This window comes from Pelodiscus sinensis, chromosome 6 (genome assembly GCF_052426305.1).
Source record: "Pelodiscus sinensis isolate ZL-2025 chromosome 6, ASM5242630v1, whole genome shotgun sequence".
Taxonomy (NCBI): Eukaryota; Metazoa; Chordata; order Testudines; family Trionychidae; genus Pelodiscus; species Pelodiscus sinensis.
In genome coordinates this window covers 3,661,368-3,687,482 of record NC_143057.1, presented here as the reverse complement: position 1 = coordinate 3,687,482, position 26,115 = coordinate 3,661,368, and the positions used below count along the sequence as shown (strand labels likewise).

Here is a 26,115-nt window from a genome sequence, read left to right as displayed (position 1 = left end):
CACCTCCCCTCCCCATCAGGTCTGTCTCAGGCTAGGTCCTCAGTGCAGAGTTAATGCTGGTTAACTCCAGTGCAATTCATTCCTCAAGCTAGCCTACCTCAGGTGAGAGCAGAACAACACTTGAGGCACACAGAGTGATCAGATGAGTGGCTCACAAGCTGTGCTAACTCAAGCTATAGCCGAAACCTCCTGATGGGACAGCCAATCCAAGTTAAAGTACTGCCACACTCAACACTTGTTATAACTCAGTTTAGCTCTGCAGTGAAAACAAGCCTTCTGTTATAACTGTAAGCCACATCCATGTGAGCAATCAGCTCTTCACAGACCACCAAGAAGTAGCACAAAGGCCACCAGTGTCAATTTGGTAATGGTTGCTCGTCTCATCTGAAGGAGCCTGGTGCTTAGATGTTGGGCAACGTTGGTAGAGCAGTGATTGCTCCCAAGGGTATGTGAGCTAGAGCAATAGAAGGACTTTAAACCAACATCCATTAATTTTATAGTGCGTTTCTGAAAATTATTAACTCCTTTAATGTACTGCTTTTCTGTATTTTAAAAGGTTTGTTATTACAAAGTACAAGTAAGAGTAGGAAGGCAATGATGCAAACTAAAAAATACCCCCGGCGCGATTCTGTGAAAAGTTAGTTCTTTTGTGGTTTATTTTCATCTTTTACTAAGTATGAACAGACACATTAATGTTCCTCTGCACAGAACTCAGAGATATCACCAGGAGTTTTGAGCGTGAAAGGAATAAAAGCTTGGTATTCAGAGAAGCTGAAAAATTCAAGAGGGTACAGAAAACCCACAAAAACGTTTTCCGCACTGGAGAAAATGCCTTGTAGAGACAGAAGGTATGTCTATGCTACAACTAAACAACCTCAGCTGGCCCGTGTCGCATGACTCAGACTTGTGCTGAAGGGTTGTTTTTGTGGTGTACTGTAGACATTTGGGCTTCAGCTCTGGGATACTCCCACCTATGGGCAGGAATATAGTCCGAGCCCAGATATCTAAAAGCAATTAAATTTAGCGGAGTTAGCTGGAAAGGGCCAACCGTAGGTCTTTAATTACAATGTAGACATATCTTTGAAAAGCTCAATCCTACCATAAACTTGATTTAATTACAAGGCATAAATATGGTCACTGGGAGAAAATTCTGGTATTAAAGGCTCTAATCTAGTGGAAAAAGGTATCACAAGAACCAGGGTTCAAAGCTGAAGCCAGACAAATTCAGATCAGAAATTAGACACAATTTTTAACAATGAGTGTAATTGACCATTGGAACCAATGGTTTCTTCATTTCTTGACGACTTCAACTCAAGACCAGAAGTCTTTCTGGAAAACACAATCTAGTCAAACACAAGTTATTACACTCAGTACAGAAATAACTGGGTGAAAATTAATGGCTCATGATAGATGAGAGATAAAATTAGATGAGCTACTAGTCCCTTGCTACCTTAAATGCTATGAATGTGAAATATTTCTTAGCCCAAGATAGTAAGATCTTAGCTCCCATCCAGCAAACACGCACGAATATACACATTAATGGGTAAGAGTGTTTCTATTGTCTAACTCACTTAAGTTACTTACATGCAGGTCCATAGCCAACCAACCCAAAGGTGGAGAAATACAGGAAACTTTGAAGATACCAAAAAAGACATGGAGTCCTTGCTCAGAAAGTTTTGAAAGCTGATAGTAACCTGGATTTACAATTAAGACATTTTGGCTTATCACTGAGCATTTTAACACAATAAGATTTGGTAAATACCAGACACATGTTAAAGGCTCCATGCCAATTTCCTCTCTCCAATTTGGATGACTTTGGCCTATCATCCCTGTTCCTTTTCCCTCCCTTTGATTGATTATCACTCACCCCATTGGCTTACTTGGGTCTCTCCCCACCCTGTTTTCTCCTCTGAGAACCTTTACAGTTTTTCCAGACTCTGTCCCTCTCCTTCTTCCCTACTCTGAGCTGAGCTGAGGTGATGTCTCTCCACTTCTTTATAATGAGGCCTCTTAATTCTCATGGGAGGCTTCTTTCATCCAATGCAGTCTCTCACAACCCTAAGCATACCATAGAGCTCTCTGCTAGGCTGGAGACACAACTGAGGTCTGTACAGCCAACAGGTTACAGAAAGCTAGCCATGTTAGTCTGTTTCAGCAAAAACAACAAGGAGTCCAGTGGTATTTTAAAGACTAACAAATATATTAGGGTATTAGAGCATAAGCTTTCATGAGCTACAACTCACTTCCTCAGGCCACGTCAACATTTTGGGGAAGATCAACGTTGCCGCTAAATCAAACTGAGAGGGCGTTCCCGGTGGCCGGTACTCCTGCTTCTGTGTAGGAAACCTCTCCTGCACATCATCCAGGGGCGGCCCGGGAGCCTAGGCAAGGTAGGCAGCTGCCTAGGGCGCTGCTGGCCCGGGTGCCCGATGATGACGTCATGGCCATTGATGGCCGTGCAGGCAGGGGCGCTGATTGCACTGCCCCACCTATGGCCCAGCTGCTGCAGCCGGCCTTGGGCCGCTCCTGTGCACATCATCAAGGATCTACAACCTCTCAAAGATGATGATAAAGATGGCTTGAATAGATGGTTCACTTATAAAAATCCTACTCAAGCACACCATAGCAACCTGTGTAATTATATTACTAGGATTAGAGCAACACCAAACACCCCCAGTGAGGGCTGGCCTCTCCTGCACACCATACCAAGCAGGAAATACAGTCTCTGCACTGAAATGACATTCTAATTTAAAACAAAGACGCAAGAAGGAGAACAATGCGAGGAAGTATAAAAGCTCACTATTCCCTAGGCTAGTTATGTGCGTGATTTCTTATTCATGGCATAACTTAATGTTAAGAAACTACTAGTGAATTGCAGAGCTCCCTGGGAGACACTCTGTCAAGGTAAGTGTCTCAGTTTCATCTTGTTTCATCCTGGCCTTAGGCCTGTAAGCCTCTGGACACTGCCCAGCCCTGAATCCTTTCCCAGCCCTCTTCCCTAGAGGGCTGAAGAAACTCCCAAGCACACTGCTCCCCCAGCCGTCTCTCTGTTCTAGGCAACAGGCAGCACTTACAACCTGTCCCCTCTCTGCTTGCTCTGTCTTGTGATTTCTAGGAACTTGAGCTCTCAGTAGCTCTGCTCCTAAAGGGTCAAATCTTGTAGCAAGGTTGTGAGGACCTAGGACTGCCCTTAAAGGGTCTGTAAACCATAGGACTATTAACCTAACCATGATGCATCTATTCAGTGGTTTGAATTCTTGAATTGTAAAGACTTATACCATGCTTCATACGCTCAGAGGCTATGCTTTCCAACCTCTTCCTCTATAGGAATATCAGCAGTACACATCTAACTGCAGAATTCCTTTTGACTTCCTTACTTCAGATAACTTGAGATGGTGTGGAAAACAGATGAAGACAGCTGCTCCCTAGTCATACATGATCGGAGTGCTGGAACAATTTGTATAGTGGGAGTGATGAGAACGGTTATACCAGACTGGAAACCCTGTATATATTGGAGCTCACTTCAAGCCAGGAGGTGCTGAAGCACTTTCTGCACTCCTTGTTCCAGCATCTATGGACATGATGGTTAATTTATCTAAAGTGTCTTCCTGTACTGAAAAAAAGGGCATCTAGTCTTACCTTTGCAAATGCACGAGTCTTTGCTATCTCTTTCCATGGAGCCAACAGACCAAGTTATCTCTGGAAACACAACTTCAAGCCAGTGAACATCTTCAATTGATCAGTTCAACCTCAATTTGGCTTTGCTCTTGTGTGATGAGCCAAAAGAGCCAGAGAGCAGGTTCAATTCCTATTTGTCTTCACTTTGCCTTTAAAAAGAAGCCTTTTGTTACATCCAGTATTCAGAGACAGGTCTTAATAGAAAATGATTTTAGGACACTATCAGATTTGGTCTTGCCTATGGGATTTTTAAAAGTATTACACATTTTTTAAAGTTCCCACTTTTTTCTTTAAACATTCATACATTACCTTTCAGAGCTTAAAGCACAAGCTTTGCAGCCCTATTGTCTTGCACAAGAACACTGACTGGAAACTGACTGTTCAAGTAAAACTGACCTGTTCATGATCCAATGCAAATAGTGATATGAAATAAGGAGTAATCCCGTGGCACCTTAGACATTCACAATCTATAGATAGTATCATGCGCTTTCCCGGGCATAACCCACTTCTTCAGATGAGACGATCTTGAGAGAAGACAAAAAATGGGGAGAACCCTCATAAAAAGAAGGGAGAGGAAGAAAAAAAACCTCCCTTTCAATTGGAGTGTGGGTGCTACTGAGGCTCAATGAGTGGGCTGGCCGAGTCCCCTATCTAGCTTTGGCTGGCAATAGGGGGTTGAATGTAGGAAAGCTGGTTTTATCCCATGTTAAGCAGTTCAAGTCTCTGTTCAGGCCCAGGGAGATGGTGTCAAACACCCTATGGGTGTATCTTACTGGCAGCATTATTTGGAGATAACAGTGTCTACACAGCAGGCAGTTATTTCAAAACGCTGCCAAGCTGGAGGGCTGCTCCCCCCGCCTCTCCGGGTAGGAGGAGTGAGGGCAGGGGGCGGGCCGGGGCGGGGGAGGAGATGCTCCTATTTCGAAGTAAGCGGCGCCACTGACCCCGCTCAATTCGGAGTGACGCCGGGCTGCGCAGCCCCGCCCCAGGAGGGCTTTGCTGGGCGCTCTCCTGGGCAAGCCGGGGCAGGCGTGGGGGCGGCTCCGACTCCTCCCCTCTCCCCGCAGCGGCGGCGGCGGCTCGGGCAGGTGCCCACATGGCGGCGCCGCGGCCCCAGGCGGACGGGGAGGCGGCCCCGGGCCCCCCCGGGTGCGGCGAGGAGCCGGGCGGCAGCACGCAGGCCTCGCACCGCCTGCTGGCCTACAGCGACGCGCTGCTCTCCATCATCGCCACCGTCATGGTGCGTGAGTCGGCCCCTCAGCCCGCCCTGCCCCCCCCAGGGCACCCTGCCAATTCCTCCCCCCGCCCTGCCTCCCCAGGGTACCCCCCAGCGCTTCTCCCCCCCGCCCTGCCTCCCCAGGGTACCCCCCAGCGCCTCTCCCCCCCCTGCCCTGCCTCCCCAGGGTACCCCCCAGCGCCTCTCCCCCCCCGCCCTGCCTCCCCAGGGTACCCCCCAGCGCCTCTCCCCCCCCCGCCCTGCCTCCCCAGGGTACCCCCCAGCGCCTCTCCCCCCCCTGCCCTGCCTCCCCAGGATACCCCCCATGCTTCTCCCCCCCCCCCAGGGCACCCTGCCAATTCCTCCCCCTGCCCTGCCTCCCCAGGGTCCCCCCCCAATGCTTCTCCCCCCCAGGGCACCCTGCCAATTCATCTCTCCTGTTTCCCCTCAGCTCCTTGGACCCTTTTCCTGTTTCACTGCCCCTCCAACTTTCACCTGTTCTCGCTCCACCTTGCTCCACTCACTACTTACCCCCCCACACACATAACTACACACCATTCACCCTCCCCATTGCCCTCTAGAAAGGAGCAGCTTCAGAACAAATCCAATTTGAAGAGTATCCCTATTGAAGCTGGTGTCCAGGTGTGGGTTTAGAATAAAATGAGGTCCCATCCTCTTCCCGGCGTATTATTTGTATTGTATTAGCACCCAGAGGCTGCTGTCAGGATTGGAGCCCTGTTGTAGAAATGTAGCCGTGTTAGTCTAGTGTAGCTGGAGCAAAATGCAGGACTATGTAGCACTTTAAAGCCTAACAAGATGGTTTAATAGATGATGAGCTTTCGTGGGCCAGACCCACTTCCTCAGATCAAATAGTGGAAGAAAATAGTCACAACCATATATACCAAAGGATACAATTAAAAAAATGAACACATATGAAAGCCTTTTCATATGTGTTCATTTTTTAAATTGTATCCTTTGGTATATATGGTTGTGACTATTTTCTTCCACTATTTGATCTGAGGAAGTGGGTCTGGCCCACGAAAGCTCATCATCTAATAAACCATCTTGTTAGTCTTTAAAGTGCTACATAGTCCTGCATGTTGTAGACAGGCAGCCATGGTCTCTGCCACAAAGTGATTACATTTTAAGGTAACAGGAGTTGAGAGAGAGACATCAATTTGTAAGTTACATAATATGAAATTAAGCAAATATGTAGTCTCCAGTAGCTCCAAGCTTACCTATCGTTTGTTGGTTAATTGTCACTTAGTTCAGCGTCTTTTAAAAAATCTTGTTGGACGTAGCCTAGTGAGGGTACCTCAGGTAAGGGGAGACTAGATGATGTCTGTACAGAACTTTGAAGATAACAGCCCCATATATGTGCAAAATGTTATCTAACATTCGGCGTGGATTTGATTTAAATTGAATTGATTTAAATCAGTAGTCAGGAAGACTCTAATCATGGGTTTCTACATAAAAGTGCATTCTTGTTGGTTATAACTTTTTCATACATGTTCAACTCAAAGATGTAGGTTTCATTTTTAGAAGATACTATACATTTTTAAACTGATTTATTTTGAAAACGTTTCAGATTAGTTTTACAGCAATATCAGAAAATGAATGATTGTTTGGTTATTTCTTTTACCAAAGGTGAATTGAAGCAGATGTTTGTGAAGTCACTGGAGGATGAACTATCTCCAGTTCAGCAGGTTAATCATGAGTAATAGGAGGATTTTCTTGCTATGCTATTAGAAGGAGAACATCACCAGAGAGACCTTTACATTGTTTTATTTAACTAAAGCAGCAATGTTATGTATTATGGATTTTTTTCTTCAACAGCAAACATAATATTTTAACAACACAAGCATATGAATTTATGAATTAAATTACACATTTAAGTTTTTTAAAAGATCAAGTTTGTTTTTGTTAAAATTGTTTGTTAAATGATTTAAAAAAACAAAAATCAAATTGTGAGAGCCAGGTCAACATGAGAAACTTAACATATTGGCTTCTGCAGCTAACTCAGTCGTCTTCACCTTCATTTCCTGCTTGTTCAAAATCGGGAAAAGAAAAACAAGCTTTCCAGCTTTTTTCAGGTCACAAAAAATTTCTCAGTTTGGAACGAATTAGTCAAAGGGAAGAAAATATTCTTTCTGCGCCGCCAGAAGCTATTACTACTGCTGTTAAAAGTGATATTATCGCTTCAGCTGTCTCTGAATCCAAGTGCTAAAGTGACTTCCACCAGTTCACTAGTGTGACTTTCTTGAAAACATCATCAGCAAACATGTATTTCTTGAATGGGTCACCCTTAGTTCTGAAGTTTATTATAGTTGCATTATGGAGAGATGATTACTGGATGTCCGTGTCATAGCCAACTCTTCTTCTTCAGCAGTTAAGGTTTGACCCTGGTACCAAGTGTCAGAAGTATTTGTAAGGAAATAAGCTGGAGATAGTGCTTGTTCAATTCATATTTTTAATGCTTGTAATTTAACTCTGTTATTGCGTATTTCTCTTTTAAAGATTTCACTCAGTTCCTTCCAAATTTCAACAGCATCAGCCACAAAACAGCTATTTCCCTGCATTTTGTTCAAGGCTACAGAAATAGGCTTCCGTGTACTTAGCATGTGTTCAACATGGCTCTTAAGCCCAATGTTGAGAACTTTGGCTGTGACAGTGCCATCTGTTCGTTCCCAATTTTTATCCATCCTGTTGGCTTAGAACTGTTATAGGCAGTGCTGCAAGATATGCTAAACAGTTGTATCCCCCTTCATGCTGCTTTCACTTTCAAGTGACATTGTAAGTAACATGAGGGCAGCATTATCTCCCATTAATGTAAACAGGTTTGTTTTAGTGATTAGATGAACAAGAAGTAAATATCCCTCTCCACGGATATATTTAGTAAAAGGCGGAAGATTTATATGAGCTGAAGAGAAACCAGAGTACTAGGATTGACAACTTTTGTAAGCTCGAAAAATTTAAATTGTTTTGTTTTTAAATGTAGTTATGTAACAAAAAAACCCTAAATGTGTAAGTTCACTTTCATGATAGCGATTGCACTACAGCACTTGTGTTTCTTTTGTTTCTTTTTAACAGTGAAAGTATTTCTAATAAAAAAAAAATATAAAGTGAGCACCGTACATTTTGTAGTCTATCTTGTAATTGAAATCAACATATTTGAAAATGTGGGGAAAAAAAATCCAAAAATATTTATGGTAAATTTAAATTGGTATTCTTTTAATAACGTGATTAAAACTGATTAATCATGATTACTTTTTTAATCAAGTTAATTTGTTTTGAGTTGTGTGAGTTAACTGTGATTAACAGCCCTACCTACAAGTCATTGTATCATTTCATGTGAACATCCTCCTTTTGTCATTTTCAATATTTTTTGGTATGACGTTTTCTAATACAGTAGAGTGAGGGGCTTATATATTCCATCCAGTAATGAGATTTTCTTTTTTCAGATTTTGCCTGTGGCCCACACAAAGATACATCCGGATCAGGTATCATATAGCCAGCATTTTGTTACGTGTTTATTCTGTCTATGAGTGTCAGGATGACACTTCAGTTTTATTTACAGTTTCAGGTTTGGCTTCATCTAAGAAGTTATGAAACTTTAAATAAAGCTGAAACCAATAGTTCATTCTCTAATAGGTGAATATTGAACTTGATCTGGAGGGACTGATGTACTAAAGACTTAGTTCGTTAGAAAAAAAAACCATGATTGCCTTTCAACTTAGTATATTTCAAGGTCATAAAGCATCATTAGATGATCTAGTCTGACCTCCTTTACAACACAGGCTACAGGACTTCAATTTGTTACTCCTGTATTGAGCCCAATAAATTATCTGACTAAAACATCTTCTTCAAAGACATCCAGTCTTGATTCGAAAACATCAAGAGATAGAGAATCTGTCTGTATAATGATAGTTGGAAGGTATTTTAGAAGATATTTATTATCCCCTTCCCAAATATTAATCTGTTTAATGGTTAACATAATCAAAATAATTTATAGAAAATACAATAGGAACATGGTAAATTTAGTTAAATATATACCAAAGACACATGTTTTTTAAAAATGGAAATCAAAGACATTCCATATAGGACTATTTAGGTATCACATATGCAGATCCATAAAAATATCTATTTCTGTGCTCTTCAGATGAGAATAGAAACGTCCACCTAAGTCACTCTGGATAGCATGTCTAGGGCCCTGCACATCTACAGCTGTCTGTGGCTCAAGTTTGCAAAGACGGATGCAGATCATAGGACTGCATTAGCCTTTTTTACATGGCTGCATCACAGAGTGGTTGCCCAGAGTCATTCTTGGATCAACTATTACTACTACTCCTACTACTATTATATATTCTTTAGCCTCTCCTATTGATCATAGATCAAAAGAGCCAAATTTCCCCCGTTTTGCTCATGTAAATATCCATAAACTGCCAGATTTAGAGAATTATAAGAGCAGTATTTAACTTAAGTGTAACTATGAAGACACCACATTTTAGTTTTTTGGGGAAGCAGAGATATAGCTACTAAATCAGTTCTTGGATTTTGAATATGAAAGTTCAGGTTATTAACATTTCCTTGGTTTAGAAAACAATGTTCCCCTATGCCAGATGTTCTGCTCTTCTGTTCTCCTGTACATAACAGTGAGAAAATGAGGTCTAGCAATTCAGTTTGCAAAGACATATTTGGCATTTTATTGTGTTTAGCTTACAGAGGTCAAAACCGAACCACACTGGAAACAGACTTTCTGTGTAGCATCAGCGTCCTCAAACTTATATAGTGAAAACCAAATTTTAAGAATAATTGACACCTACCCTTCCAGTCAGTCACACTCTATTCTTTAGTCAACTGCAACAAATTGCTTCTGTTGAAGATACATTATATAATTTCCCAATATTTATTTTAACTGGCTAATTGCATGTTAATAGCAGGAAATAAGATAGAGGAACCAGCACTGTGCGCCCAGCAAATGCTGGGGCCCACATTTGACAGTTTGGGGGGTTTACCTCATCTTCCTTCCCATATTGAATCAAGTCATTGAAAGCAAACATGTCTGAAGCATACCTGCCTCAAATTCCAGTTTGGGGAAGTTTTGAATGGGGACATTTGCTGGTTGAGACCCCTCAGACATACAGCATTGTGTCTCAACAGCCAGACACATTGTGGTCTAAAGAATCAGACATTGGGCTGGAAGTCAGGAGACCTGAAATCTGTTCTCAGTTCTTTTACTTCCCTTGGGCAAGTTACTTCACCTCCCTGCCTGTCTCCTTTTCTACCCTTGGGCTCGTCTATTTAGAGCAGGGCTACTCAACATGCAGCCCTTTTGTTTGCAGCTCACAGGGCAGTTTGGGTTTACGCAGGACCCCACATGCAGCCTGCAGGTGGGATCCTTTGAACGTGGCCTCCACTGGGAACATGCTCCACAACAGTGAGGCATCTCCGAGGTGGGATGAGCATTGAAAGACGCAAGTGTATGGGCTGGCTGGAACAGATAGGTACAGGGTTCTGGCATTTCTAGCCCCCAGAGAGGAGGTGCCGGGAGCGCTGGGGCATTGTGGGAAGTGCTTTGTATTCATGCCTGTCAGTGTGAAAGAAGCTATTTGCATGTATATGCAACCATACTTAAATTGTGACCCTCTGCATGTGCTGAGAGTATCATTGTGGCCCCTGGGACTTCCAAAGTTGAGTAGCCCTGATTTAGAGTATAACTCTGCCAGCAACTGTCTCATTATGTCCCCCTACAGTGCCTAGTGTACAGGCACCACAGCAAATGCCCTGTTTCATTACTGAAATAATGATGACAGTATGTCATGTTGAGGGGCCTGCAGTAGTTAAAAAATTCGTGGATATAAGGATCAACCCATATCTTTTAAACCACATCCCAGAGGTCAGGATGATATACCAACAAGTTAAGTGACATGGAGAGTTTGTATTCCACATTAGTCATAAGGAAAAGATGGACAGTAAAAAGGCAGAGAGCGATTGTGTGGTAAAGCAGAGTTTATAACCGCAGAGAGATACTTATCAGTATGTATCCTCTTATCTTTCAGGGCTTTTAAAAAAGCTGATACAGGCTGAACCTCTCTAGTCTAGCACCTTTGGGACCTGACTGGTGCAGAACCAGAGAATTTGCTGAACTATGGGAAGTCAATATTGCCTAGCAGCATTACCCAACAATTTCACTGTCCACTGCGCTCTTAGAGGACACTGATGGGTAAATTAGAGCTAAATAACAGCACAGAACCCTGAGAGCCAGGACTGGTGGCTGTAAACAAACTTTATGGGACTGTGGGAAACTTGGCCACAGCCATGATAAGTGGACATCCGGTTAACTCAAATCATGCCGGACCATAGCTGTTGCTGGACCAGAGAGTGCTGGACTAGAGAGGTTTGACCCGTACTATACATTAAGATATGGAAGCAGTGTCCAAAATGACTGTTAGGATGGATGCCAGTAAAGCAAAGCTGTTCCTGTAGCTCAGAACAGTTTCACAGTACTCAGAAATAGTAATCTAAGTAATCCCAATACCTTAACGATCTTTTCAATTCAACTAAAATGTATCCGTTTCATCAAATCCGTGCAGAGTCATCTCCGCACTGATAATACCACTGAGCTTTGTACAGCACTTCTCATCCGTAGAATTCAAAGTGCTGTATGAAGATAAATATCCTTTTTCATAGGTGTAAAATTGGGGACATGGAGAGGTGTAGTAATTTACGAAGAATACACAGAAGGCCAACTCTTGATTACAGTTAAAAGAAGCTTAACTGTTAAACACGAGTGATTGTTTTGCCCCTTAGAAGTGAGCAGTACCAAAATCCTACATATTTGGTTAGCAATGGTTCCCATTTTTATCTGCAATGCCACAGTCTGGCACATCTTATGTGGTCACCTCGGTAACTAGAGCAGATATTTCAGAATACTCGTGAGTGTACGATAAGCTAATTACTCTGTTTTATGGTACTGTATGGATGATAAAGCAGCAAATTGGAAAAAATCTATATTTTTAGCAGACAAGATATTCTCAAAAAAATTATTCTGCGTTGTGAAGCTACCACTTGTTTGCGGATATTGCTAGCAATTTCAGTGTTTCTAAATAATACTTTATTTTGTTTCAGAAACTGGGTGAAAGTGTTCAACAGCTTCTACTAACAAAAATTGCAGTCTACCTGATGACTTTCTTAATAGTAACAGTGGCCTGGGCAGCACATGTAAGGTATGAAAAGTGGGAATATATTTAAAAGTGGATCCTTCGTCTCTGAAGTTAAAGAAAGATTAGTTTAGTGGAAATGACCAAAGACATTATGTGAAGTTTTTCTGGACAGTTGCACTGAGAGTGCCTAATAGAGAGAATGTTTTGGTTAAAAACTATTTGATATTAAGCCATCTTTTTGTAGTGTTTTTAAAGCTATAGAAAACACAAGATAGGAGATACATGGGGAAACTTCTTTTAGATAACACTGGAAGAAGGTACAAACATTTCTTGTACTACATCCTCAACAGTACCACAGTAGCAGCAAAGTAATGGAAAACAAATACTGCACTTTTAAAGTCAAGATATTTTAGAGATGTCTACTATAAAATATGCGAGCTAGATCCATTGAGAATTAAAGTAGTGAACTGGATTAGAGCTTGCTTTTATGTCCTTTCCAGTGCACATAACATCACTTCTCTCCCCCACAGCATTTTCTTTAAAAGGGAGTGAGAGAGAGGTGCATTTTATAGGAGGTACAGATGGTGCCTCTTCCCAGCATGTTTTGTTAAAAGGAAATTGACAAAGAGGCCTTTCCCCATCTTTTCTTGTTAATTGTGTTGATGTGAGAGTCAATGAAGTCCATCTCACTTTTTCACATCTGTATTGGTTTTGCACCAGTAGTGAAAATGTATTTCAGTAAACAGATATGATTTAGTCACATAAGAAACAAAGAAAATGCCCATTTTACATAGTTGCTCTTCTGAGTCCAACTGCCGTTTGAAAATTAGAAATGGATGATTTACTAATCATTGCCCCATACACAATTGAATTTCAATTTCCTTATCTTGCATTTTTATTTTCTTAATAAATGTTTTTATGTATCAGATAATCAGATACTTGTTTTTTCAGCCAGGCAGATATTTATTGTTCAAAGCTAACGTTGCTTATGTAAAATACTGATCGGTGGAAATATGTTTATATATCATGCCATCAGTGCCTATTTTTACTGGGTCGGTTGGGTCATGGCTTTTTGTCTTGTTCTTGCAGACTGTTTCAGGTAATCGAACTGATAGATGATGTCCTTGCCCTTCTAAATTTGGTGAGTCTCTATCAGCTGTGGTTGGTATTGAACCAGCAAATGAAAGGTTGAGATGGATACAGGTCTCTGTCAGAGCTACACCTTCTGATAAATTTGTATCTCGATACTGTCAACAAAGGAGCTTGCCTTTTTAGTCTGAGAAGTAAATGGGCCAAACAGCGAAAACAGATAGAATCATGCAGCTTAATTTCCCTTTTCTGTAAGGGACACTGAATTGCCTGTACAGCTCTTGTTGTCCCAGAGGAACTCAGCCATGAGCTAAAGCAAGGGTGGTTAGCAGGTCAGTCTGGAGTCTATCTGAGTAATTAAAGAGGGGAATTCTGTCTCAGTGCCCTGGTCTACACTAGGGAGTTATTTTGAAATAACAAGCAGAACATCCATGCTACCAAGCTCGTTATTTCAAAATAATAACTCCTGCTTTCCACGAGGCATAACCTTTATTTTGAAATAGCAGTAATGTGGATCCTCCACTGCTGCTATTTCAGAATAACTTCCCCCTGGAGTCATTCAAAATAATTACTACCCAGTGCTTCCTGGGGCTCCAAGTCGAGGTAGCGTGTCCTCATTAAGAGAGCCTGCCTCAACTAATTTTGAGGCTTCCCTGTAGTACGGAGGCACTATTTTGAAATAGTTATTTTGGGAGTTATTATTTCAAAATAATTTCCTAGTTTAGACATGCCCTAATGGCCTATATGCTGGCTGGATTTCTATCTCTGAATAGAAGAAATGAGTCCAAACTGCAGAAGTCAGGGTTTTACTTTGTCAAATGCCTGACGGTGGGTTTGGATCACGGTTTATAGTTTGGAGCTTATTTGTTTAGGGTTTTTTTAAAAACCCTAATATTTAAATATGAATATTTGAGATGCAGGATTAATCCTTTTTTTTTTTTTTTTTTAAGCTAATACTGAGTTACTAGTTTGGTTCTTGAGTCACTTTAATGAACCTTACTTTTATCCTAAATCTTATTTTTGGTTTAAAACCAATCATTTAAAAGATATTGGTTTATTTATTAGCCTGTTTGAAGAGTTTTCTTTAACGAATAATGCTGTAATAGCTGTATTGTTACTGTGGGTGGCTGCCCTCTAGTGGGAGTATTGATCAATTTATCCTGAGTGTCATAATTCTATTCTGTTGTTTTAAACCCCTTGGCTATGTCTACACTGGCGGGTTATTGCGCAAGAACAGCTGTTCTAGCGCAAGAATCCACAGAGCATCCACACTGCCCACCCGCTCTTGCGCAAGGAAATTTAGAGTACAGCGTGGTAAGAGGGCTTTTTGCGCAAGAGCTATGCTCATTTTTAACAGGTGTAAGCCCTCTTGCGCAGGAGCTCTTGCGCAAGAGGGCAGTGTAGTCGCTCAGCAGGGATTTCTTGCAGAAGAAAGCCCTATGGTAAAATGGCCATCAGAGCTTTCTTGCGCAAGAGTGTGTCCACACTGCCATGGGCGCTCTTGCGCAAAAGCACACGGCAGTGTGGACATTTTTTGCGCAAGACTTCTTGCACAAGAACCCTTGCGCAAGATGCCTTCAGTGTAGACATAGCTCTTTAGTTGATAGGAGGCCTGTCACAAAATTGAATTAAATAGAAATGTTAAATTGATTTTGCTAGCAGCAAACTGACTTGAAGTACCATGACACTACAATCAATGAAATACTCAGGAATTGGTTAAAACATTTAATCCTCTTTTAATGTTGCATTTTAGACAAAACATCTTTATGTGGTTCTGGTTTTTTTTCATTGGTGAAATATTGGGGATCAGAGAGATGTTTTTTTCAATCAGCTCAAATTCAGTCTGATGCACTGGGGTAAAATACCTGATTTTTGGATTACCACTTAAGAAGAGAAATAAGATCTAAACTAAATATAAACTATAAAACAAAATATATATTTGCATAAAACTAGACTAGTGACGACAGACATTCTGATCTGCTAAAATCAGTCTGGAGTTGAAGTGTTAAGGCGGAAAATTCAGCTCTGTTGAATACTTTATAGACTTGCTCTAAATCTCTGAATCACTTAAGGCTCTTCAGTGAAGACACGACTGTGCTGATGGGAGAGCTTTTCCCTTTGGCATAGTTACTCCACCCTGTGCAAGATGGTAGCTAGGTCAATGGGCAAAGCCCTTCCATCAGTGCAGCGCTGTCTACACTGCAGGTGGGGTCAGTACAACTGCATTACACAGGGATGTGGATTTTTCACACCCCTGCATGACATAGTTACACTGATCTAAATTTATAGTATAGAGCTGACCTAAGAGAACTCTTAAATCTGCTCCATAGTGATGCATTCCTTACAGGGTTCAGGTAGCAAGGTCAGGAACTAACTATTTTATTGTGACTCAATGCTTGCATTAGAGATTAGAATTTCTTATTTGTTGGTGTAATCCCTAACCGGGATGGACTCCCAAGATTTATGAGGTTTTTTTCTCCCTTCTTTCTAGGCATGCATGATGCTCATAACTTTCTTGCCATATACAGTAAGTAAGATTTACATTTTCATTCATGTTTGGCTGTTTTGATTTTTAAAAAGACCTATCTGAAGCTTTTAGAAACTTGAGAGCATCAATATGACGCCTGAACCCCATTGCAATACATAAGTATGATTTTTCTGATAATCCTAAAAACTGAACCTATTAAAACATGATTAGGGCTTCTGTTTTTGAGAGTTTATTAATTTCATTGTGGGGGGTTATTTTTAATAAACATACGAGTTCAATGTAGCTATCCAAAAATGAATGTGTGTGTGTGTGTGTGTGTGTGTAACCTCAGAGTTACAAAGACTGGAGTTAAAAACTGATCAGTCAACCACACACCTCATTTGGAGGCAGAAGTATGCAATCAGGCAGATGTCCCACCCCCAAAAAGCAAATACAGTAAAGTACTGTGTTAAATGTAAACTACTAAAAAAAAGGAAAGTTTTAAAAAAAGATTTGACAAGGTTTGTAAACTTTCTGTGCTTTTTTAATTTAAAATGATTAAAAGCAACATTTTTCTTTCACAGAGTAAAGTTTCAAAGCTGTGTTAAGTCAGTGGTTAGCTGTAAAGCTGCGAAAGAACAATCCTAAGGTTATGAACATTTCTGAGTTACGAACAACCTCCATGGAGTTATGCCAAGGAGGAATTTGTCTTGTTTAGATTTTTCAAGTTTAAAGGTTAAATTGAAGTAAAACTGGTACATTTTTCTTCTCTGCTGCTTTCCTTTATTACAGCTGAGAGTGTTTAACCTGTTGATATTTTCCTTTTAGTTTTCCTTAATGGCCTCCTTTCCAGCTGTACCTTTTGGTATTTTCATGTTTAGCACTTGTGCTGTTGTCATCGGCCTTATCCAGGTATGGGTGTCACTCCTTTCCTTTTTCCATTCGATATTGGAAACTAGATTTTATTAGATGGCAGGACAATCAGATTTGTTAATAGTTGATCTAAAACTTTAGGTTTGCTGCATATAAAATGTTGTCATATTGCTGTTATTATTCAAGATGTGTTGCTCATGTCCATTCCAAGTCCCCCTCACTTCTCCTCTGCCTGACTGTTCGAGCAAGAAGGAACTGAAGAAGTGGCATGCGGGTAGGGATCTAGATACATAGGCATGAAGGCGTCATTCTAGTGGTCTCCACAGCCAATGGATATGCTAGGGAAAATCTTCCGACAGTTGTGCACCTGGTGTGCGCACATCTTGAAGAGCAAGAGCTAGGAAAGGTAAGTAGCTGTTGTTCTTTTCCAGGAATACAGACTCCCACTAGTTCCACATAAGTAAGCATGTCAGATCAGGAGCACAAAGAGCAACAGTTAGCGTGGTCTGGGGCTTGTTGTACTAGAGGTTTTCTGTAGGTTCCAGTTTAGAAACATGACTTTGACTTGTCTAAATATCCACTGTGGACCGGTATCAACCCTTGTCTCCTCTCTGCAGGCAGTGATAGTAGTCTATGGCTTCTATCATCCCTACTTGCTAAATCGCCAGATACAGGTGTCTGAAAACCAGGCCTTCTACAAACATCACATCTTACAGATCATTCTGAGAGGACCAGTTGCCTGCTTTTTAGCAGCCATTTTCTCCTTTTTCTTTATCCCAATGGTAAGTTCTTCAAATGACCGTTGTTCTAAAAAACAGACTGTCTCGGTTGAAAGTGTGGCCTGGTGAACTTCATCTCCTCAGTTACATTCAGTGTTACTCCTGATAAAGTAGCATGCAAATCCTAATGCACAACGTTTAAGCTTAGTTAGGTTAGGAATTGCTGAGGAGATTTAAAACACGTCTGCCTAAAACGCTAGCTAGCATAATGCAGGCGGCTCTCTGACACCAGCTGACAAGTGGCCTAGGTCAGTGGTTCTCTCATCTTTACAGCTGAAAAGATAATTATCCCTGGACTCACAGCTAAGTCATGATGCCCTAAGTCTGATGGAAACCGCCCAGATTGCGAACCATAGGCTTGGTTATCTAAAGTCTCTTTTTGAATCCATATTCCTTTTTTATAGAATACAATCCAGTGTTTCTACCCACCTGGACTTTTCCTTGTATGACAGAGGCTTTGTCTACTCTTAGCAGATAAGAACAGTGTTTTAACACACCAGTGTGGTCACACGCCAGCGGTGGGAGGGAGCGCTCCCAGCACTTGAAAAAAACGCCACAGCATAGCTTCCAGTGCTGGGAGCTGGTGTACACTGCGCTTTACAGCCCTGCGTGAGAGAGTTGCCCGTGTAACTTGCCCGTGTAGACAAGCCCAGAGAGTGAGGAATGCATTTGTAATCTTTTGACTTCCCATCCCCAGAGACCAGGATCCCTAAAAATCTTCATTTGCATTTTACAAAGATTCTCTGTAGTGGGATGGCCCATTGAGATGCCAATTATACCTAATGTAAATGTGTTCCATTACTACGGGAACTGATAAGTGAAACAATACAAGTAACATTCCGCTACTTTCCATGAAGTTTAAACGTCTGAACACGCACTTACATGTCAACAAATCACTTTGTTCTACAGTAATATGGTTCAGATATCAAATACTCTAATACATTGAATAATTGCTTTGATCTACATTGAAATACAAGTGAATTGTCCTGGTTCTGACCTGAGTAGTCATCTGACCTGAGCAGTCGTCTGATGTGCCACTAATCTTCCACATTGGGTGAATTTACCCTAAGGCCTGGAAATAGGGCTTAGGAGCAGTTTTTTTTTTTAAAGTACAATTGTGCAGACAGGTGTGTTTGTGTTAGGAATGTGTCGTTTGTGTTACACCTATGCAGGGATAGTCCAAATTAAATAAAAATTCAAGGGTGGTGAATTTTTCCCCCAGCAAAACAGCACAACCCCTTTATAACACATTGCTTCGATGCAGTGGATTGACTACTGTAATGGAGCCAGAAGAGTTCTGAATATGTTTTATAAAGTTTGTAGCTGACCTATTAGAACAAGAATGGACAAAGCATACCAAACAGCCTTGTCTCCTTTGAGCCACTGCAGACTTGGAATAGCAAATGACAGGTAGCTCAGGGAGCAATGGGAACTGAAGGTCACCAACTTCCACACACACAGGAGCACTTAATTTTTGTGTCATAGGCTTAGCAGTATGTTTATTTTCCTTCCAGTCTCAGTACTTCCCCATTACAGGTACTATATTGAACTTGCTGTAGGATGTGGAGGAGGCAGGTATTAGTGTGTGCTCCTAATAGCCAACATGAAGATGAGTCTTGAGAAACTCCATGTGAGTTACTGAGTGTTGGACATACATATTAAGGTGGTGACTGTTCACTTGCGACTTTGCTCACTGTCACAAGATGTATACTTTCTGCCACTGTCAGGGTAGTTCACTGTTGCAAATTCATGAGCTGAGTGTTACATCAACATGTTCATGAAGGATAAACAGCCCAGTTAGTGTGTACTAAGAACAAAATAATGGTATTGATCTTATAATAACTGACAATTAAAACTGTTTTTATTCCTTTCCATAGTCTTATGTTCTGCTTGGGCTTGTTTTCTTTTTTCCACACATCGCTCGGTTAATTATTTGGTGTAAAACCAAGATTGTTGGTAAGTAGCAGTATCCGTAAGGAATGTATTTCAGTTTAGATACTCTAGTCAAGTTGATAAATTAAAACAATGTCTTTCACAGTGCCCTCTGCTGTCTGAAATTTGAAGGAATCTGTGTTAAAAGTGCTCAGGTTCAGGAGCAAGTTTGTCAATAATTCTAGTTCAACTTGATTTGACACACCAATAAACTTTTAATTCTGTCCTTCCATCCTACCCCTTTCTGGGAACTTTGCCCTGGCTTAGCTTAATTCGGGCCATACCCATAGAACACTCATGTATCAAGATTCTCCTCTGACCTGTTTGGAAAGGAGCATAGTAACTGAATAATTTCATGTCTCTGTCTGATCACTGGTTCTGGCCCCCCTCGCCAAATTCATATTTAAAAATATCTCAGTATCTGTTGCATGCCAAGTATTCCGGGGGGAGGGGAGGGGAGGGGGGCAGCGCCAGTGACTTGGAGAAGAGAAGTGTTGATGATAGACAAGTGTAACATTATTCTTCATGTTGATTGTGGTCATACCTAAAGACCATCCAAGAATGGGGTCCTATTGTGGTAGGCCCTGCGGAAACATCTAATAGTACCTGGCTACTTCCCCAAAGAGGCTATAATTGATACAGACCAGACTGACCCGGTGTGGGGAGGGTTATAAGCAGGGTGAGCAATGTGGTAGCAGCCAACGGCCTGGCGAAGGGGAGGGGGATGGCAGGAGTGAAGAGCTGGGTGTGGAGTGAATCTGAGGTGACAAGACGGGGCGGGGGGCGGAGTGTATTGGAACACGGAGTTGCTGTACAGAATGAGGCTGGTTACACAAAAGCTGGGATTTTGCCAACACTGAGGAATCGAAGGTTTACCACAGTACACTGGGAGTGGGGCGAGGCCAGAGGGTTTTCTCTTGCTGGCAGCAACCCTTGCATGCCTGAAGCACAGGATTTGCTTAGCCTGGTTCTTATCGCCCCTCTGATATCCTTTCAGTCCCCCCACCCCTTCCTGGGTTGGGCTGTGCTGGTGTAAGGTCTCTGTTCTGTCTCCTCGCTCCCCCTGCAGGCAGAGCCAGCGGTGGAACACAGACACCAGCCTTGCTGGGAGAGCTGGCCGCTTACCCCTTGCACCGCCCCTGCACCCCTTCTCCTGTCTGAAGGCTGGATTTGGGGGAGGAAGGCAGCTTCCCCAGCTGCTGCAGACAAGCTGCATAGGGTAGGGTTGGAGGTCTCGGCAGAGCACACTGCACTTCTTCCTCCCCATCAGTGCAGCTGTTGGCCTGGGAGAGCTTTTGGGCTCCCAGACCTCTTGCCGACACCCCAGGAAGCACAGTGGAGTGTGAAGGGTCTTGTATGAAGGGCCTTATGCTGCGGATAGCTTATGCCTGTTACTGGCCTAGGCTAAGCCCCTTTACCCCAGGATAGCTGCAGCCATGCTGGAGGGGGTCTAGTGCTTTCCCCATCCCAGTTACGACTTGCATGTGTGTTCGGACCCCATGGCTTTCCAGAGGAGAAGGGGAGACCCATTGCCCAAGGGGAAGGAAGGACCACAGGAAGTGGAGGAAGTCCTTTGCCAAGGAGTGGGAGTGCCAGGTGATGGCCCATGGGAGGGTGAATGAAGAGCTCCTGAGAAGCAGCTATGTCCTGGGGCTAGATACAGGAACAGCCCTAGGGTGTGAGGGGTATCGAGGGTTAGGTGGACTCATGCTAGGAAGTGTATATAGGAGTGGTGGGCCTACATAGTGCTGTAGGTTGGGAGCACGTGGGATGGTTGTGCAGGGAGACATAGGAACAAGCACTTGCTATCTCTGGTTGAAGATATAGGTCATTAGCAGCCTTACCTGGCCCCTATTCACCCTCCCCCCCAATAATGACAAAAGGTCTGACTGCCTCTAGAGAGATGGGAACCAGAGAAGCTTTCTGGCAAGTTTTAGCCTGGGATTTTACAACTCACAATGGCACCTAATAAGTTTAGGCTAATTTGAAAAGCCACCTTTATCCCTCAGTTTATATGGTTACCCTCTTTCTTTCTCATGTCAAACTCATTTGTAATGAAACACTTGGGATAGCTATAAAGACTGAGGAAAAGAAGAGATTGTGTGCAGACTTTTTATGGAATTATGGCAACTTGTGTGCGGTAAGAGACGAGATATTGATGTTTGACTCATTTTGTTTTCAAATGTGTGTTTTCCTTGGATTCCTGGAAGTGGCCGATGACTTTTATGAATCTGGAACTGCTTGTGCCTATAGGTAGCTTTTTTGTATTTCGTGCACTGGGACTAAATACATCACTGCCCATGTGATCTGGAGTAGCATTAGAGCTCTATCTTCCTGAGAAAGGGCTAATAAAATATAACCACTCAGACCAGGGCTCCGAGATCCATTAGAGCTTCCTGAGCTGTAGCAGGATTCCTGTCGTGTGACTTATCAAAATATTACACTAAAACACAAACACCGAGTCATAGTACACCTAGTACCAGCTGCATGTGAGGTGCTTCAGAGATTTCTTGGCCCTGGAAGGCCTCCTTATTTAAACAGGCAACGTAAGCTGCAGTGGAAAGCCGTGTGATTAAATTGTCAGGTTGAGCGCTGCCTTGTTACTTCCACAAGTTTGAGGTGTAGGGGAGCAGGGGCATCCATCGAGGCTGCTGGCATTCTAGTTAATGCTTGTAGTTTACTGTTTTGATGTATATGGCATGCTGACTAAACTCATGAATTATGGTTGGCAGGTCCAAAAGAGGAGGAGGAGCCTCATAGCTTAGAGTCCTTCACCTTTTACCTCAGCGAACCTTTAAGTAAGGACCGCATGGAGGCGTTCAGTGACGGCGTGTATGCTATTGTGGCAACCCTGCTCATTTTGGATATATGGTAAGGCTTTGTGCTGATTGACACACCCTGCATTGTCGGATATGAACTGAATACTAATACCCTTGCATACCGCTTTTCATCAGTACATCTCAAACACTTTGGGGCTGAATATATTTCTCCTCTTGGCCTTGCCAAAGCAGGGAACTGAATCCTGGGTCTTCCAAGTCCTTATAGGGCTGTGTGTGGGTACATACATTTTTTGGTATTGAATGTGAATGCAGTTATTTTATTTTGACTTATACAAACAATTGCCTCAGTATTGTTTACTTCCTCTATGGCATCTGGCATTGGCCACTGTCAGCAGATGGGATACTGGGCTAGATGGACCTTTAGTCTGACTCAGTCTGGCTGTTCTTATTTTTTTATCCTAGATACTCTCATGTAAACAAATCATACAAACTGTTAACAAATCATTCTTTTCCCCTTTCCATGTCTAGATTAATAAATCCCACCCCTCTTTAAAGCAATTATGCTTGCCTTTACAAGCTCCATTCTCAGAAGTGGTAGGATCTGTTTTTCCGAACGTATTTAGAAAGTCAGATGCTGGCTCTGTCAGGCAAAGCACTAGGATGGGGTGGCCAACCCATTTAACAAAGAGAGCCAAAACAGCGGTGGAAAAAATGCGAAGAGCTGCATCAGAATTGTCAAGCAAAAACAACAACAAAAAAATTATTTTTTTAAAAAGGAGGCTGCTCCTTTAAGACAGCCGCCACCTTGTGTGCCATTTTTAAAACCCTGCAGGGGGCAGGGATGGTTGAGGGTGGGGGGGACAAGAGTGGCTTTGTGAGCCGCACTTTTGGGGAGCGAGCCGCATGCGAATCTTGTGAGCCAAGGGTTGGCCACGGCTGCACTAGGAAACTGGATTCTATTGTGGTTGTTCTAGCATCAGCTGAAGAATCTACTTCTCTCTGCTGGAGAACTTTGTTATTGATAATGCATGATCCAGGAAGATTTCCAATCCAAGGATAAATTTTCAGAGCAGTGAATTATAAGAATGGCTTTGTAAACTGGGAGATCACTGAAGCACAATAAACCTGGAAGTCTTGTAGGTACTCTTCACAGTGAAACGACACATTCCCTGTCCTCGTGTTGTACCACTATCTCACTACGATGCAAACTAAAATAACTTGTTTCTCCACAGTGAGGACAATGTCCCTGATTCCAAAGAAGTTAAAGACAAATTCCATGACAGCCTCATTGAAGCTTTACGTGAATATGGACCAAACTTCCTTGCCTACTTTGCCTCCTTTGTAACAACTGGTCTTCTCTGGTTTGTCCACCACTCACTTTTCCTTCACATAACAAAAGCGACCCGATTTATGGGACTGCTCAACACATTTTCACTGGCTTTCATTGGTGGGCTTCCTCTCGCTTACCAGCTGACCAGTGAATTTGCAGAGAAGTCTCACAATGAAATAGAAGCTATTCAGGTCAGCTGTGTTATCACATTCTTTGCTAGCATCTTTCAGTTTGCTATATGGATCACAGCTTTGTTCCACGAAAGGGAAACCTTGAATCCATTGGCTAGGTATGGTGGCAGTGAACATGCCTTTATGTTTGCTAAGCTTGCTCTGTACCCTTGTGTCAGCCTCGGTGCCTTCTTTCTAACATGCTTGTTAAGTGAATTCAGCACAGCAATTTTTCACATCATGCAGATTGTGGTCCCATTTGCTTTCCTTGCCCTGCGCCTCCTTGTCACAATTTCTTTGGTGGTGATTAAATCAATATTGTCTCTCTCCAGACGGAAGAATGTAGTATTAGATGAAGAGGAAACGTGTTTGTCTCCTGCTGAAACGCTATCATAGATTCCCATGCCTCAATGTGAAATTGTAACACTATTTCTGATTCGACTTGTGTTGTTCTAAGAGACTTTGGTCTATACTAAAGTCTATGTTGGCCATAATTGGGGCATCTGTAATTTTACAGCTGAAGAAGCTCATGTCCCTTTCTTTAGAAATTAAGTATTTCCGTTCCTTAGATGAGTGGAGGAACCAGAGAATGGCACGATCTCCCTCCTTAACAGATTACCCATGAGGGAAAAACTGCTGCTTGAAGCATTACTGCAGAGGTCATGCATTCGAAACACGTTAGAAGATAAGAAGCACTAACCTGTTGTGCTCTCAGACCTTATAGAAGTCTCTAGCATGGCAACCACCAGCAGAATGGTTGAAAGCTGCCTGGGCTGCTATCGAACATAGAGGGTGGGGGCTGGAAACTGTAAAGGACACTCCATCTTGGCATGCAGGTGAGGGAATCCTCCAAAAACCTTTGTCCTACCCATACGGATCATCAGCCTGCCTCGATTTTCAGTATGGCCTGTACAAAGTCTTTCCAGATCACCCTAACGCAAACACACATTCATTTTAGTCAGTCATATGTTGTTTTAAAATATTTCCTAACGTGACCAGATATGTGTGACTTGTTATCGTTTGTGAATCAGCGATAGTCACCTCCTTCGGAGAAGAAATGTTCAGCGTCACAGGCACTGACTTCCTCTGGGTCCTGAGGATGCTCAACCCCACCTCTGCCCCAGATCCTGCACCCACCTAATCCCTTCCCCCTTAACCTTTGCTCCGCTTCTTTCTGCCCCCTCCCCTAACGCTTCCCCCTCCCTTCCATAGCCTTCTGCATGCCATGAAACAGCTGATTGTGGTGAGAGGGGGTGAGAAATTGATGGGCAGGGGCCACCCATGAAGTGTGGAGAGGAGGTCCTGGGGGCAAGAGGTGCTTAGCACCCACTAATTTTTTTCATGGATCCTCCCACATTGGAGCACCCACGGAGTCAGCACCTATGTATGAGCTGTGGGACCCAAAGTAGCTTTGGCTTCAGTTCTGAAACGGTGGCCAGCCAGCAGTGCAAGTCCATTAGCCCCCAGGGCGAACTCCTTGGCAACAGTCTACAGCTGGAAACATGATTTAGGGACCACCCTTTCCCTGTCTCCAGGCTGCCCAGGGAATGAGTATGGTAACTCCCATTGGCTGCACAGCCCCAGGAGAGAACAACGGGAACTCACGTGGTAGGAGGAGTTGCAGTGCCTAGGTGGAAGAGAACCCTGTTTTGTTGATTCCCTCACCCTCTTCTATGTGGGGAACTGAGTTGATGCTTTGGGTCAGGTGCAGCAGGCACACCTTTCCCCTGAAGAAGTCTCCAGGCTACATAGTCATTAGCTTTCATTGTGAAATGTCCGTGCCTGATACTTCTCTATTTACAGCTATCTGAGGAATCATGTTTGCTTTTAATAACACAATTGCAAATGAGAAGAATAAATCTTACTGAAAATAATTTGAACAAATCAATGCAGTTTAAATGGCCTTGAAAGCATTCTCCTTTTAGTATGGTGCATTTTAGTACCAAAATGTAGCAGTTAGTGTTATGCACCCTATTCTGAAGGGGTGTGTCTTGGGGAATATCAGTTTGTTGAGGACTTCTGTTTGGGTTTTTCTATCTGGTTTATAGTGAGGTTGTGTATTATGTTGCACATTGTTGAGTGTGAGATCTGATAAAAGCAGTTATAGTTCTGTTTTGTCTCTGGTTTGAATGCTGCTATGCAATTGACATTTGTAATAATATCAGATCAGTTAAAAATAAAAACATCTAACCTATTTCTGTTCAGATTAAATCAAAGCAATGCTATGTGTTTTTGGTTTTAATTTTCTTGAAAAATATTATTGCTCCATCTTTAATGTTCGCATCTGTAAACTGGAATCTTACTTCATTTAATGGGATACATCTACTTGGAATACTAATTTTTTTTGGCCAGAGGCTTAATCTGTAAAGTGCATTTTATATTTTTAATCCATTCTTTTCCCACTTCAGCCAAGTATCTCTGGTCCCCCATGTTAAATAACTTAGAACCATGTGCTCCTATATGTTTCTGAATTCATGGCCTTTAGTAAGAAATCTACTTGCGCATCAGAGAGGAGGACATACAAACCTGGTATTATGCAGAAAAGTATTTGTGTTCAGTCATACATGGATGCTAACACAATTTTCACTACATTTGAAGAAATCCTGACTCTCTTGTGAGACTAGATGAATTAGTTTAA

General features: G+C 42.4%; 1 protein-coding gene and 1 non-coding gene across 2 annotated transcripts; one reads left to right on the top strand and one right to left on the bottom strand.

Annotated features, from left to right (window-relative positions):
- Positions 1-4,594: 4,594 nt before the first annotated feature.
- TMEM175 (transmembrane protein 175) lies at positions 4,595-25,693 on the top strand. The gene is made up of 10 exons (XM_075931299.2): positions 4,595-4,918; positions 8,356-8,394; positions 12,023-12,120; positions 13,147-13,198; positions 15,638-15,673; positions 16,442-16,525; positions 17,104-17,268; positions 19,143-19,221; positions 21,930-22,068; positions 23,210-25,693. Exons 1-10 carry the CDS (start codon positions 4,775-4,777, stop codon positions 23,871-23,873), a joined length of 1,500 nt encoding a protein of 499 aa, XP_075787414.1. The 5' UTR covers positions 4,595-4,774; the 3' UTR covers positions 23,874-25,693.
- Positions 7,718-7,834, bottom strand: LOC112547767 (U5 spliceosomal RNA). The gene has a single exon (XR_003091579.3). It is a non-coding gene; the product is annotated as a U5 spliceosomal RNA (small nuclear RNA).
- Positions 25,694-26,115: the final 422 nt, after the last annotated feature.

Bases quoted from the DNA above. Each gene is read 5' to 3' on its own strand.
- TMEM175 (XM_075931299.2), top strand. From the start codon at position 4,775: ATGGCGGCGCCGCGGCCCCAGGCGGACGGGGAGGCGGCCCCGGGCCCC. The intron at 16,526-17,103 runs GTATGGGTGTCA...TCCTCTCTGCAG, and splicing joins TTGTCATCGGCCTTATCCAG to GCAGTGATAGTAGTCTATGG. The intron at 19,222-21,929 runs GTAAGTAGCAGT...TATGGTTGGCAG, and splicing joins GTGTAAAACCAAGATTGTTG to GTCCAAAAGAGGAGGAGGAG.